The sequence below is a fragment of the Macrosteles quadrilineatus genome, unplaced genomic scaffold, assembly GCF_028750875.1.
Source record: "Macrosteles quadrilineatus isolate MER2022 unplaced genomic scaffold, UCM_ALF_1.0 Scaffold_8__2_contigs__length_117827958, whole genome shotgun sequence".
NCBI lineage: Eukaryota > Metazoa > Arthropoda > Insecta > Hemiptera > Cicadellidae > Macrosteles > Macrosteles quadrilineatus.
The window spans coordinates 99909915-99925231 of NW_026542601.1; the positions used below are offsets into that span (position 1 = coordinate 99909915).

The 15317-nt window shown below is 35.0% G+C and overlaps 1 protein-coding gene across 1 annotated transcript in view; it reads right to left on the reverse strand.

Moving 5' to 3' along the window:
• LOC128999258 (intermembrane lipid transfer protein VPS13D-like) overlaps positions 1–14493 on the reverse strand; it is an 84796-nt gene extending 70303 nt beyond the window's left edge. The window contains exons 1-10 of the mRNA XM_054425653.1: positions 14221–14493; positions 13128–13318; positions 11233–11415; positions 10478–10723; positions 9439–9493; positions 8471–8586; positions 5252–5434; positions 3968–4108; positions 2653–2844; positions 1155–1297 (exon numbers count right to left, since the gene is read on the reverse strand). Coding sequence (XP_054281628.1) covers positions 1155–1297; positions 2653–2844; positions 3968–4108; positions 5252–5434; positions 8471–8586; positions 9439–9493; positions 10478–10723; positions 11233–11415; positions 13128–13318; positions 14221–14317 — 1547 coding nt within the window. The 5' untranslated portion in view covers positions 14318–14493. The remainder of the gene's footprint in view (positions 1–1154; positions 1298–2652; positions 2845–3967; positions 4109–5251; positions 5435–8470; positions 8587–9438; positions 9494–10477; positions 10724–11232; positions 11416–13127; positions 13319–14220) is intronic.
• Between the last annotated feature and the right edge of the window lie 824 nt (positions 14494–15317).

Here is a 15317-nt window from a genome sequence, read left to right on the forward strand (position 1 = left end):
AGCAGCAAATCTGTCATCTAATGGGTTTCTATTATATGGAGGCTGAGGTATTCTGTGTAAAACTTTTCTGCTAGCAGACCGAGCTAGCAGATCAATTCAGAATCAAATTCATCATATCCAAAAACAACATTTTTTTAATTATATAATAATCAATGCATAACTGATTCCCAAACATATTTTTAACATTCTAAGAAAAACAAATCAAATATTTTAACTGATTGGTTTATTTATTAGGCCTGACATACAATTTTGCTAAACCGTGGAGAACATAAATGAAAAATTAAAATTTTCTACTCGCAAGTTTGACAGTAACGCCGAGCCCAGCAGAACATTGACAGAATGATTACCAGTTCTGGGGCTCATTTTCAGCTCTAACTTGGTCTTGGAAAACTTTACTTCCCACAGTGATTTCCTGAAAATTGTTATTTCAGGCAAATTTATTTGTTGGTAGATTTTCTTTTCTTTACAAACTACTTAAAATAAATTCTGGATAATGTTTTAACCAGATAAAAACATGGTTGTTATAGTTAGGTTTAGATATTTAATTTTTTTTTGGGGAGTAAATTCCAATAAAATCAATTTTTTTTGTAAATTTATTTAAGTTTAGTAGATTGTTTATTCCACCATTTTTAATCTAAATATTTTATAAGTCCACAAAAGTACCTATACAAAGTTGGTTGTTTGTATCGTTTAAAACTGTCTTGTTAATTTATCATGCTCGACATTATTTGTATCTCGTCCATGCTTTCAATGTTTCGATGTCCTACACTGAATGTAAATGGATGACATCGAGTTTAAAATTTACCGTTGCAAATGGTTTAACACTGGAAAATATTTTAAGAGAAAGTAATGTGGCTTATTAAGGCGTTTTCTGGAATGGAAAGGGGCAGATTTCAGTAAACTTACCAGATTATTTCTGAGCAAAATTACAGAAAAAAGTCATTGGGTGTTTTTTTTATCATCAATAATATTCAAAACTATTTTCTTAAGTACACTAGCTAAACCCTATCCATTAAAAACCTCCTTTTAATAAGAACATCCTGATTCCTGATAATATAATTTTATAATAAGATTCAAATTTTTTAATTAATAATTGTGGGATTTTGGTTTGAGTTTTGGGACAAAGGTTACCGTTTAGTGTATTTGATACTCACTGGTTTTCGTTGCAAAGGTTAAATGTTCCTTGGTTGATGGTAAAATTCAGCTGACCGAAGACAGTGTCCCTCTTCAGCAATGTACTGTTCTCAACCGAGTCAGCCAAAGCATCTAGTATTTCATCTTCTAACGTCTGTGTCATCTGTAAATAGAAAAACAATAGAATTGTTGGTTTTAGTATATTTAATAAAAATATTTGTTCAGTGGAAAAGTCTGTTGTTGAGTTATGAAAACAAAAATATACCAAACAAATTAACATATACTTTCACCCTTATGAAGGCACTAAAGTAGGGTACATTTTATTTATATCTGTCACTTCGGGCTTTTAAGAGGTTGGTATTTTCAAGTAACAATTTTGATTTTGAGTTTGGTGAGGTTATAATTAGTTTACATTACAATTAATAATGTAATATATACCCGGTAATATATACCGGGTTTATGAAAAAGAACTCCCTAGTTTTGATTTTTTTTATTGTACAATATACAAATTACAACGACTTATACATTAAATGAAAGGTAATCAAATAAATGGTTTTAACACTAGTACACTTTGATACTCGAACCATTTGTAGCCCTGCAGATATCAAAGCAATTTTCATTTTTAGCATTTTGTTAATTATTTTTATTATTTCGTTTTTTATTATTATATTCTTTATTATTTATTACTTTTTTATTTTTGGGATTTTTATTATTCCTACCATGTTTACACCTAAAATTGCGCTGCTGGGTAAAGGAATGTGTTTTCACTAACCAAATAACACATTGGCTTTCTGCTGAGGAGTAAAAATTACTCCTCACACAATTTGAGGAGCAACACCAAGAAGTTATCATTTTGACGCTAATTAAGACATAATCCATTTGACACTCATATGTTATGTTGGGCCCGTAAGTGTTGATATTGCACTGAAAATGTGAAAAACTACACTCAAGGTCAAACAGGTGTACCAAATTTATTGCCAACGTACAAAACTAAAACTTACAAGCATACTTTACAGCACCAAAGGATTATTACTCATCCATTTAAACTAATACTATCGTAAGGTATTTTTAAAACTAGGGAGTTCTTTTTCGGACACCCGGTAGTTATTAAGTCAAATTAAATTTAAGTAGCACTAAGTGGATCCTCAAGTTCGTTGAAACTTCTATTTGAAATTGATGGCTTACGGATACTTTGTTCTGCACGGTGAGCGTGGAATGGAGTCTAGAGCCAAACCCAAAAAGCAAAGGTAATTCAACATTGAAGCTACAGAGATAGGCCTAGTTCACCATCAAGATCGCTTGCAGGGTAAATAATTAAAACTGGAGTAGGATTATGAGGAACGCACATACAAATTCTTTACTTGTATGCAAAAACAATTCGGACTGTCAGCTTATTGGATGCCAGTTCACAGAACTTTACTGAAGTAGTAAAGTTTTATCACCTGTATTTAAAGTTTATATTTCTTTCTAAACATTTTTAACGTTCTATTACCAACGTAGCTTAACATGAGCACCAACCTCTCTGCTCTGTTCCGTCGTGCTGGCCGCGCCCTGAGGTGGAGGCTCTGGTGTGAGTGAGGGGTTGGTGGAGGTAGGGGAGGAATACCACCCCCACCACTGGGGGAACCAGCTGAGCAACACACTGCGTCCCTGGCTGTGACTGTCGGGTGGCTCTGGCAGTGGAGGAGGGCGCACTCTGGTCATCGCCACCTGAACATGCAGCATAGAGTGGGGACAAGCAATAGCTTAAAGTGGTATAGCAAATTAACTGTGGCAGAGCTGATAAGAGAGGTCAAAGAGGGAAACACAAGTACCTCAAAACTACTATAGTAAATAGCCTTTGTACATTCTTGTAGTTGAAAAACCAACTCGACTGTTTTTAAGTCTGTAGTAACTATTAATGTTATAACATAAAGGATTTGTATATTACGCCATAGATAAAACATACTCCCTTAGTAGATTTCTCATCCTTAAGGAACAGCTGAAGACAATTTTATTGTTAGTTCTGTACGGTTTATGTAGAGGTCGTGTTTTGTTTACAATTTGTTTCCCGTTATTACAGCCATTTAAAACCTCGTTTAACCAAATAATACGATCTAATCATAAACAATAACTTGTCCCCTAGTTATATAACCAAACAGTAAAGCACAAATCAAGAAATTAACCCTAAAATAATAAAAACAAAGTTTTGTCGACACTAGCGCCCAGTGTCACCGTACACGAACTAGACACGAAAAACGTGCTTCAAAATTTACAATGGGATGAGAAGTCTACTTGTGTTGGTTAGTCTATGATTACGCTTACCGTTCCAATTTACCGATATCATTATTGTAGTAGATGGTTAATCTGATCAACAGCTAGTTGTCTATTGCATTATCTCCCAGGCCAGGATTCACAGATCAAATCCCTCCACACTCAGGGACGGTGTGCAACTCAATAGTCAACTTGTTAGTGACAATTTTTACGTAGGTGAAGTCATAACAACGGATGGTTCAAGTGAAAGCTGATAGGATGGATGACGGATTTGAAGTTCAACTCATTAAGAATTTATCTTTCTTGTAAACTTCCTCCAGAGACATCAACTGTTACGGCTTTTCCCATCACACAAGTTTATATTGAGTTGCACAAGACCTGACTGAGGAGGTTTTTAGGCGTATACACATAAATCTACTACAAATTTGTTTATAAGAATTTAGATTCTCATAATAGGCCTATGAGGTAAAAACATGACAAAAATATTTGTAACAATGAAATAATCCCTGGGGGCTCAAAGGACTAAACACTCATTTTCAAACGAGGATTTATTGCAGAAGCTACGTGTTCAAACACTAACCTCTCGTAACGCCCTCAGCTCCTCAAAGCCTCTCTCCCACTCTACTTTGTCCTTGAGCTCCTTGTTGTCAGGAGCCAATGGGGCAGAGGCTGTACTGGTGTGTAGCAGCTTACTATAGATGTCCACATACGCTATGTTCTCCTATAAAACAATGTGAAACAACTCTCATAACTAATGGAAATGAAGAGAATAAATTTTCCATAGAACTACTATAAGCATACTTAAACGTTACCTACAGCAATGTTTTGGTTTTGTTTAGGAAACGAAGTTGGTCAATGTTTAGGAATCACCCCAAAGGTCCCCAACTGCCTTTATTTAAATACCTATTGTGACGCTTGCTACATTAATCTTATTACTGCCACTTGACTGAGTTCACACTTATGGAGAACAAAAAGCTCAATAGCAACAATAATATTTCTGCAGTGGTTTTTCTAAAAATGTACATGAAATTGTATAGCCTTTTTTTATGAACTTAACAACTACATATAACTTAAAATATCATATAAGTTTTTCTTTTACTCGTGGTCGCCCAGGTTTTTTGATATTGTCCGTATTCATTGTGCGGAACCAAACTCGCAGGCGATTTAGTAACACATTGAGAGGATTTAATCAAACGCACAGATCGGCTAACAGGCAGAGACTGAGCTTGTGGCACAGCTTGCAACAGTGGGCTGATTTCTGAAAGCTTATTGGATGCCGCTTGCCTTCACCCACGCTCTCCCCACCCGACTCAAACTGGTTTCGGTCCTATTTTGTAATCTATCTATCTATACTTATAAAAGTCAAATACCACTCACTCACTGATCACTGTATCTAAAACTACTAGCCATAACAACTCAGGAATTGGCATGGTTCCAATCAACCTCTAGGTGTGCAATAAGAAGCGTTTTCAATAAATTCCAAAATGATTGCCCCAGTGGCTTTTAAAGTTCCCATGTTATCCTTATGGAGAAAAGATTTGTTTACATTTGATTTTAACACATGAATACTTTTGAATCTGCACTATTAACTAAGGGAACAGCTGGTTATTTTATTACACAAAATGAAAATATTTAATTATTTTTTAGGTTTGAAAATGTGTTTTATTGCATAACACATTTTTAATAGTTAAATGAATTAAAAAAACAAGAAGTATAGGCCCTACTCAGGATGAACATTTAACTTTTTAATTTAAAAATTTTCGTGAGCGTAGCCACGCAGATTTCCTAGTTCTACTATAGAAGTGAGAAACAAACGGACAAGTGGAAGTCAACTATAAGACAGGCAAGAGTGGCATGCACCTACCTTAGCTCTAGTGTGCATGGTGGCCCAAGTCTGGCGAGGTATGGTGATGCAGGTGTAGGCGTATCTCCACCAGGCACGAGGATCCTGCGTCACAGCAACTGTCGGCCGATGTTTACGGTACCTCTGGCTCAGCATCACACTGTCCAGCATCTTTATGCAAGCAACCATCTGGCCAAACTGCTTCTGCAACATTATCAACTCACTTTTTATAAACTTTACTTAACTACGCCTTTAATTTGGATTATTTTGAGAAACACAGGGACAATCAGATTAACTAACCAAATGCTGTTCAAACTATGATCTGGCATTTACAATTTTATTTAATAAAGCAAGGTTTTAGGTAGAGGTGTGCGGATAGTGAAATTTCATTTCGGATCGGATTCGGATCGGATAGTTGAGGCTCGGTTCGGATCGGATCGGATATTGGGAGGTTCGGATTCGGATATTTTCGGATTCGGATAGTTCGGCGCGGTTAATAATAAGCTGCATATGCATTTTTAACATATAAAACACTGTAAAGCTGTGTAAATAAACATAAATGGCGATTTTGAATCATAAAATTTCAAATTAGCCAAGTCCACAGTTTTTCTCTCTTGAAAATCACAATTCACAACATCTATTTTCAAAAGTTGGTTGCTTGAATTAAGTACACTAGCAGCCGAAATCTTCACACAACACTTAAGCTCAGCAGGACTGATGTCAAAACGTTTGGGTTTGTTTACTTGAGGTTATGTTTTATGTTGTTTCCTGGTTCTCACAAGACAAGGATTTCTATCTCAATTTTATTTTCACATTGTATTTCCTTACGTTTTTGGAACAGATTATTGGCCTTAAGTAGCATTCTTGGGGTTTGTCAAGTTTAGAAAACATCACTAATACACTAAACTGGGCTCTAGATTTGATGTTGTGGCAAGTTAATTAGAGCAATTAGGCTTTATAACTCTGTAAAAGGTGTGTATCCCTGAATTTATCAATTTCATTCTACACTTATTCACTGCCAAACATAATTCAGTAGAACCTTGATGAACCAAGAATTACACTAGCCTACATAACTTCATTACCCCAAGTAAAATACCAAGATAAGTTTTAAAAGTTAAAAAGTTTGTTAAAAATGGATTTTAAATTCAACAATTATTGCAGTCCATTATTGTTATGCAGTATGGTCCCAAGTTATTGTTTTTGATTTTGAAACATCACAGTTCATTTGAAAAAATTAAAGTTGAAGCAGCCCAAGGTCAACAAGTCACGCTCGTGTGCAACAATAGTTTTTTACAAGCTTTCTCCAGACCACTGGGGAGGGTCGGGTCTGATAAGCCGTCTATTGTTCACTTCAACCCTCATTAGTGCCGCTCGGCTGCACTCAGTGGGGAACCCAATACCACAAATCAATCTTTTAAATGAATAAAAATATTTGGTAATAATTGTTTTATTGATATTCACCTTGAAATTCCAATAAATTTGGTGTAAAATTTGACAAAAACCGGCTAATTTATTAATACATTACCAATCAAGTACATTGTTAATTAAATAATAGGTAAAAATTAACCGATTTTCGTCAAGTTATACACCCTGCTGTGCTATGTCACAAAAGCTGATAACGACTTGGGCAACTAGGCAACTTGTTGAATGCGTGATGAAGGGAAACCCAAGAAATAGAAGAACAAAGAGAAAGTATAATGACGTTGTTATCTTTATACCCTTTTTACAATTGCTGTTATCGTTATTATCTTTATGTAAGATTTTATGATTTTGTTTTATAGGTTTATAAAATAATTCTTTTTATCCACGGGAATATTAATTTATAATTTATCAACGTGTTTCTCCTGAAACAGCAATACCGGATGTATAATAAAGGTCAATGACCTAAAATATCTTGATTGTGCAATATTGTATTTTGATGTTGAAATTCAAATCATGACAAAAGTTTGTATATTTCCCCTGGTCCCTATCATTTAATCATTTAATATACACAATCAATACTAAATAATCGTGGTTAGTTCCAATTTTATTTTTGATTATTCAAAGTTTCTACACAATAAGACAATCCAAAGTCAAACCGGGCAATGAATACTCGAAAAACAACGTATCTTGTCCTGTGATTGGAATACCACTCGTCAGTCCTTTAGATTTAGGGAAGTAGTGCAAGTCTATATATATCTTCAAGGTCGTACCCACCCCTTCCCCCCTCACGGCCTACTCGACTCACTGTTGCTACCCGTTACCCGGGCTCCTTTCGAGGTCATTGCCCAACCCCTCCCACCCTTCTATTGTGTTGCCTTTCTATTGTTTCTATTCTGACTTTTTTCGGGAAACATTAAATCTATTGTTTACGTAACAGCACATAATTAGGCTAGATTTTTATGATTTAAAACAGTACTGTAAAAAAAACTATTACGCATTGTGCCCCTAGTATCAGGAGACAAGCACGAGTTGACCATGGAAGTTCTTTTCTGCTTTATGTATGTTCGTTCCAGACGAATCTAATCGTAAAGCAAAACAGCTGATAACGTTCCAGACGAATCTAATCATAAAGCAAATCAGCTGATAACGGCTAAACTAGACATCGGTATTGCATCATACGGCTTCTTTGTCCTTTGCTGTTACGTCTACGTCGTCGTCGTTGGAAACGTATCGCTGTAATTTCGTCCAGGGAAACTAATGATGGTTATAAAGATTTAGTTTTCTGTCCAAAACGTCAAAATATGTTGTCTATCCGATAAAGTCGGATATATAAGGGATAGTATCGGATATCAAATTTAGGCTCGGTTCGGATACGGATATCCGAACCGAACCGAATCCGACCCGATTTTTCGGATAACCGCACACCTCTAGTTTTAGGATACAAAATTCAAAACATTTTTTAACTACAAAAACCTGACAAGAATAGTTGACACTCTGAAAAGCAGTTTATGATGTTATAGTTTTATCTACAATTGTTTCAATTGTATTTCATTCATCACACAAAGATTTATCATTAAGCATTAAAGATCAGGATTGTTTAACCATGCTAATAATTACATTATGTTTAAATTACAATGAAATGAATTTGATGTTAAATACAGTAGTCATTGATAGATATTTTTTATCATTTATATATTCTTAACTAATCCACATCACCACTAAAATGTGGTCTTGTACTTTGTAACCTTCATGTATCTATTATCAAATTTAAAACAAACAAAATAAAGAGTGCAAATTAAAATACAGCATAACTCTTACATCTGTGAGTGTGAGACGAACTTGGTCAAACTTCAAGTCACAAACAATCCTTGGTTGTGTGCGTGATCTCAAAGGCTGCTCAGATCTGTTGCGCTTTGTTTGTGCTTCCGCTGACACTGGTACAAAAACAAAGAATTAACATGGAAAGTCAAGTTTCAGCACAGGGCAATTGATTCATAGTGGTAGAAATATAGGTAATAGGGTCTACAAACTTTTGCACTGGCAAATTATTAAACATATTCTCTAAGTTGAGTAATTCTATTGTAATTTAAAACACTAGTCATTTTATTTCTCTCCTCACATTAACATAAGAAAACAATATGCCATTTTGTTGGCAAGTTAACAGGAAACACCAAAACATACCAGTTTGGTGTTTGTGAAAATAATAGGGCTGTCCATATAGTATCAGACATTTCGCATTGGTGTGGTTGGGATGAGGTTATTGCCGCCACATATGCATCAGAGCATTCATACACTTAGTAGCTATAGGCTACATCTAGACTACAGTAGCTTTTGCATCTTATCTCTCATACTTCGTCTACAACGGAGTGTTAAAATGAGTGATGTTGTTGCACAGTCCCGCCAGATATGAGGTGCGCTCTCTGATCAGATTTGTGTTAATGAAAAATCATAAGTCAATTGAAAACTGATAGCAATAACCCAAGCGGCTCCAATGCAATGCATTAGTTATTTTCAGGACAGCCCTTTTAAATTTGCCTACAGAAAGCGCTTCAAAAAATCTTTTGACAAAACATCATAAAACATGAAATTAACAAAATCATTTTACTTTATCTGTGAGCAACAACAAAAAAACAGGTGATTAAATCTACAGTGGGAAATTATGTGAAATAACTATAGGGGAAAAAACTAATTAAATACATCAAAAGAGTAACTTAGTTGTAAGAAATTTTAAGTTATAAAGTGAAAAACCAAACAAAGCTTAAATTATAGATATAGGCCAAGCCTACCTGGTACTAGAAGATAGCAGTGATTTTGATCTGCTGCTTTCTTTCCCATTGCAACCTGTGAAAACCACAAATTGAACTTGAAGTGTGTTTTGAAGTGTTCTATTACCATCAATAGTGTACATTTGAGACAACACTGCCACCTAGGTGTGTACTTTTAAACGCAACACGAACAAAATATTGATATATTGATGTATAATGGAGTGATATAATCTATGTGGATTTCTTACTGAAAGCACCACGATCAAGGACAGCTCAGCTTATCAAAAAGCTACTTGCTTTTTTCAGAATCGAAACGGCGACCTAGTGAATGTTGAGCGAGAACTATAACCACTCCGCTATCCAGCTTTGTAAAAGCAGATGGAGCCTTTACAGTAAATTGAAAAACTGGAGCATGACAAAATGCCCCCGTCACATCAAACTAAGCAGGTTGTCTAATTGGATTTGTGCTCAATTATTTCCCTTAACATGTCAGATAAAGGAAAAATTCATAAAGATGTGAGATTTTTTCATTATTTACATAAAATTAGGTTTAAGGAGTACTTAGGTATGCTGCTACAGGGAGGGAAACAGGTTTATTTCGGTAAAATGTTTATTGTAGCCTATAGCATTACTGTAAATAAATGAATTTGAAGCTTTTGATTGTATCAATAAACAAGCAAACTACTACAGTTTACTTTTTCTCCATAGGAATAACACAAAGGAATTCTGATTGGAGAGTGTTTTGGAATTATTTCCATAACCTCATGCAACAACACTTCAATATTAAAATTATTTGTTTTTTAAGCTTCACATAACGTCTGTAATGCAAATGGGTGGTATTTTAATAAATTTTGTAAGGATAATACATATATACATACAGTTATGTACGTTACATTTTAATTTTACATAAAACTTGAACCAATAGTGTTTTGGGTATTGGCCTACATCAATTTTTTTTTTTTTTAACTGTGTCAATGAAGGTCTTACCTTCCAGGTTATAGAAGTAAAAACAAAACTCACATTCTGAATTACCCTCCCAAACTGAACTAGGCCTACTCACCGACAACTCAGGAATGGCGAGGTCTCCCATCATCTGTTCCACAGGGATGTTGTCCCAATAGACAGCGAGGTTGGCCAACTGCAGCAGCTTGAAGCAGCAACTCTTGTCTCGGCTGGAGGCGCCGGGCGTCCACGTCTCATCACAGCTGCGGGCGGTCAGCGACTCAATCTGTACACCCAGCACCAGCCCCGCTCCACTGGCCGTCTGGTCGTCCTCGTAGCGGAAGTGGACGTCAGAGATTTTCAACTGAGAGGAATGGTAATCAGTTGGCGAAATAAATTGTATCAAGGGGACCCATGCCCAAATTGTGTATTTTTAATAGGAAAACTCATCTCTGAGGCATTTGGCTCAAAGACAAGATTTAATTACTTTGTAGTTAGAAACAATTAAATTTAAACATTACTTTTAATATGTTGATTGTAGATTTATAAAGAGTTATTTACCTACCTCAATCAGGCTATAAAAAAGTAGCCTAATCAAACTCATTTTCATAAACTGTTTTTTACCTTGTGTACAATCTAACGGATGTTAAAAATAATTAAAATGAAGCTGTTGAATTTTCACATTCAAGAGAATTTCACTGTAATCGCAGAAAAGATTATAATGTCCACAATTCTCACTGCGGGATACATAGGCTACTATTAAGAGCTTCTTACTAGTTTGCTTTATTTTAATGTAGTGTCATTAAAATAGGCTAAAGCAAGCTAGTAAGCTAGCAGCTAGCAAGCTAGTAAGCTAGTAGCTAGCAAGCTCACCTGCAGGTTCTCAACGATGCTGGTAGCCAGACTGGAGCCGTAACTAAGCCAGGAGCTGTAGCTGCTCGCATAGTAGCTGTACTCTGGATTTGTGTCTGTCTCCGCTCGCCATCTTGCCTCAATAGCATCCAGCAAGCTCAGTTTATACTCGTACGATGCTTGTTCCTCTACACTTTCATCCCACTGAAAGAATGTTTACTAGGTACAACTAACTGACATTAACGAATAGTAGGTAGGCTACATAATTATTACAGTACAGGTACTGCATTAGGCCTATATATGGTTTATGTAAATGAAATGTAGACTAAATAGAGACTAGAGTCGAGATGTAGAGGTTCTTTTAGGCTCACTGGAAATGATAAGTAGGCTACCGGCAACTTACAGCAAATTAAAAAATTTAAGTTAACAGTGTTTAGACAGAAGTGGTCTTGTCCTGCTACCATGAGAAAGAAATTTTCAGCAAATTTCTCTTAACAAGAATGCAAGAATTTTATATTTTGTCCTGTCTTATTATCTGAAGAGATGACCTGCATTATTTCAAAATATCAGTTAAAATTGTTTTTTGTAAGTTACTAGGCCTATATATTTTTTTAATACTGTATAAAAAAATACTATGCCCTAAAAGCCACCTAAGATGAAGTAAGTTACTTCCATTAAACCTCTTTTTCTATATAAGTTAGCAGGTTATTTAATACTGAAGGCCCTACTGTATTGTTCAGAATTAAAATATATAGCTTAGGCTAACTTCTGGTTTTGTAACATATAAAAAATCTTTTTTAAGGTTTAAAAACACGTAACAAATCATTAACTAACAATATTCAGTATGATAATAAATTACTGTATTACCACCGACAAATTAACTATCAAGGCCAATATCACAGCTGCTCAAATACCCATTAGATACATTTAGATAATTGTGGATGATTCACAGTTCATATAATCTGAAATATTGTTAACAGCTTTCTCTTTTCTGCATAGAAGAATTAATTGTAGAAACTGTTCCCTTCTAGACTAGCTATTTACAAGGGTAAATTTAATAACTTCATTAAAATGAAAGTGTAAAAGAAAAATCCTATGAATACTGCTGTGGGTTTTTTTCTGTCAGGCTACAATGAAAACCAATCAATAACTTATTTAAGTTATACCAAAACATCCACCTCAAAACATGTTATGTCTACGTCTACAGCAGAGCATATTTTGAGGGATTTCCACTAGGCGACAGTGGCGCCGGACTTACCAGGGCGTATGAAATACCTCCCATCAAAAAGAGGGGTCCGAGGGTTCCCCGGCGGAAATTTTTGCATAAATTAGAATAAAAATCACACATTTCTACGAATCTTTTAATGATTTTTTTCGATTAGGTACATTTGCTTGTAAATAGTCAAAATATCATCTCACTTAATTACGTATTCTAGGACGTTGTAACAGGCCAATGCTCCCTTCACAACCTCTAGGGCCAAAATAATAGCTAAATGCTCTAAAATATTTACATAATGTTATTTTTTTAATTCTGATACATTAAAAATGAGAATCATAAAAAAAAAATGCCGGCACCACCCATAGTCACTAGGAGATAAAATCTCAGCGCTCACATTTAACATGTTATTTTATGCCCTGGTCTACAGAGTGTACGTAACTTAAGAGATGTTTTTTCTTTAAAAGATGGACATAAAATTATACCTGTTTGATGGCTCTCCAAAGGTCTCCAAATGTAAAATTTCAACCCCTTTACTTGCGTAAGTAGTTTTTACATTTGCCAGGAACAAACACATGACTTAGACACAGGGTTGGAAACAGCCTGTTGTTTCACAGTTTGTTTTATTTGAATCTTAAGAATTATCAGTACGTTAGGCCTTGCTTCTAAAGCTAAGTTACGTACTTAAGTTATAACTCACTTCTGATAATCTTACGGGTCCAGTCACCAAATACAGCTGGTCAATGCTTATTTCCCACGGAGCACTGCGTATTTGACTGACAGGGACCTTGAGTCGAATCTTACCGATGAAACCTGCTCTGACTTCAATTGGTAGCCCGATGTGTCGTAAAGCATCTTTCCGCAAAGGTAGGTTTTCAAGCTCAACTGCACCTGTTTTACATTTTTATAATCATCACGTTAAACTTACCTATATAACAAACTTTAGCCTAAGCAAATCTTACAAATGTAAAAAAAAATGGGTCCAGACTTCCGTATCTGTTAGCACAACCAACCGAATGAAAATATCGATCGATCTCGATATATAGTTTGATTAGTTAGGTAAGGTTAACTTAACCTAACTAACCAAATATATACCGTACAAATGAAACAATCGAATAGGCCCCTAATCAATAGATTTTCATTCGGTTGTTTTTGCCAACAGATAATGGAAGTCTATGGTACCTACCCAAAATAATGACTAGGGACAATCAATCTGAAGCTTCCCTCATCTTAACACCTTGTTTGAATTATGATAATTACAGTTTGAAAAGTAGCCTCTAGGCTACTGTAGGCCTACTTATCTTCCTAGTTAGCCTAGTACTTTGTAATATTAAACTTTTCGGCTGCACTTTACTTTAGGTCCTACAAAACAACCGAATGAAAATATCGATTATTCGATTGATTCATTCAATATATCGTTTGGTTAGTTAGGTTAGGTTAACCTTACCTAACTAACCAAACGATATATCGAATAATCGATTTATCGATCGATATTTTCATTCGAATGAGTGTACCTAGGACCTTAAGTAAAGTGCAGCCAACTTTTCTTAGGCCTAGGCTGTTCAACACTGCTAACTTATATAAGTTACTGCATAAGTTTAGTTGAAATAGTGGCTTAAATTATACTAAATTAGGCCTAAGGCTTGCAAAAACATTAAAATGTTATGATACCCTAGGCTCAAGTGCTTCTAAGGCATTAGCTCCATAGGGTGAAATAGGTATAGATTAAAAAACATCACAAGTCCAAGCAGACGTTACCTATTATCTAATTAGCATTCAATAAAACTGCTCACCTTGAAGAAGAGCTATGCTTAGCTGGTCTGTGTTAAGATTCTCCACATATTTACCCAAATAATTGTTTAACACCCAAGCAACTAGTCCCTCCAACATAGTTAAGAATTAAGTTAATCGACGTTCATACATAAAATTTGTAAACGTTTAAATTTACAAATAGGCTACACATTATACATTTGAATTTAAATACAAATACGGTGGCCCTACTAGTGCTAAGAACTAATTTCAATTTATCATGTTAACCTAGCTAGAACGTAGTTTTCATTGCCGTAACAAACATGCATATGCATACACAAAAACGCTTTGCGCATGCATGACTTTTTTGTTGTTTGATTGATAAACATTAAGTAACAACCATCACACCATTCACACCAAATACCAAAATGGAAATGGCAAAATAGTCAGTCGATGTCGTCTGAATTAGCAGCTGACTAAAAAAACTTGTTCAGAGCCAGTAACGTAAGTTTTTTTCAACATGAAACTTTAATGTCTGCCATTCATTAAAAATCACAAATTAAGTGGTTTTCGACTATTAAACTTGGAAACCTCATCAATAAATTTTTCAAGATAACAAATTTGTTTATAATATTCATAGAACAACTTGCACAGAAAACTAGCCCTAGCAGATTTTTGGCCCAAAAAAGTATAGTGAGGAATTATTAAGTAACGAAACCCATACAAAATAAAACATGTAAACCATTTCAACGTTATATATGCAATATAAATAATATTATCGTCCAAACTACACAACATTCAATCCACCCAAGTACTTTCAAATTAAGTATATACGGATTTGACTTTTTAACGTGACCATAGCCAAGCCAGGAGGCTACTGAACGTTCTACACCGATTTTATCCAGCCAATATTTTAATTTTATCCAAGGTCAAGAAAAGGTGTAGAATCATAGCTGGTTAGCTTAGGTCTTTAGTTATACTAATTAGCTTTACTAACACAATATTAATCCTGCTGATTTTTTATGCACCATTTTTTAAATCACCTCACACTCTATTGTAAACATAGACCTGGATTATTTTGTTAATTCTTGTAAAATAATATTGTTATACCTAACCTAGATAATTCTGGCATAGTGACATG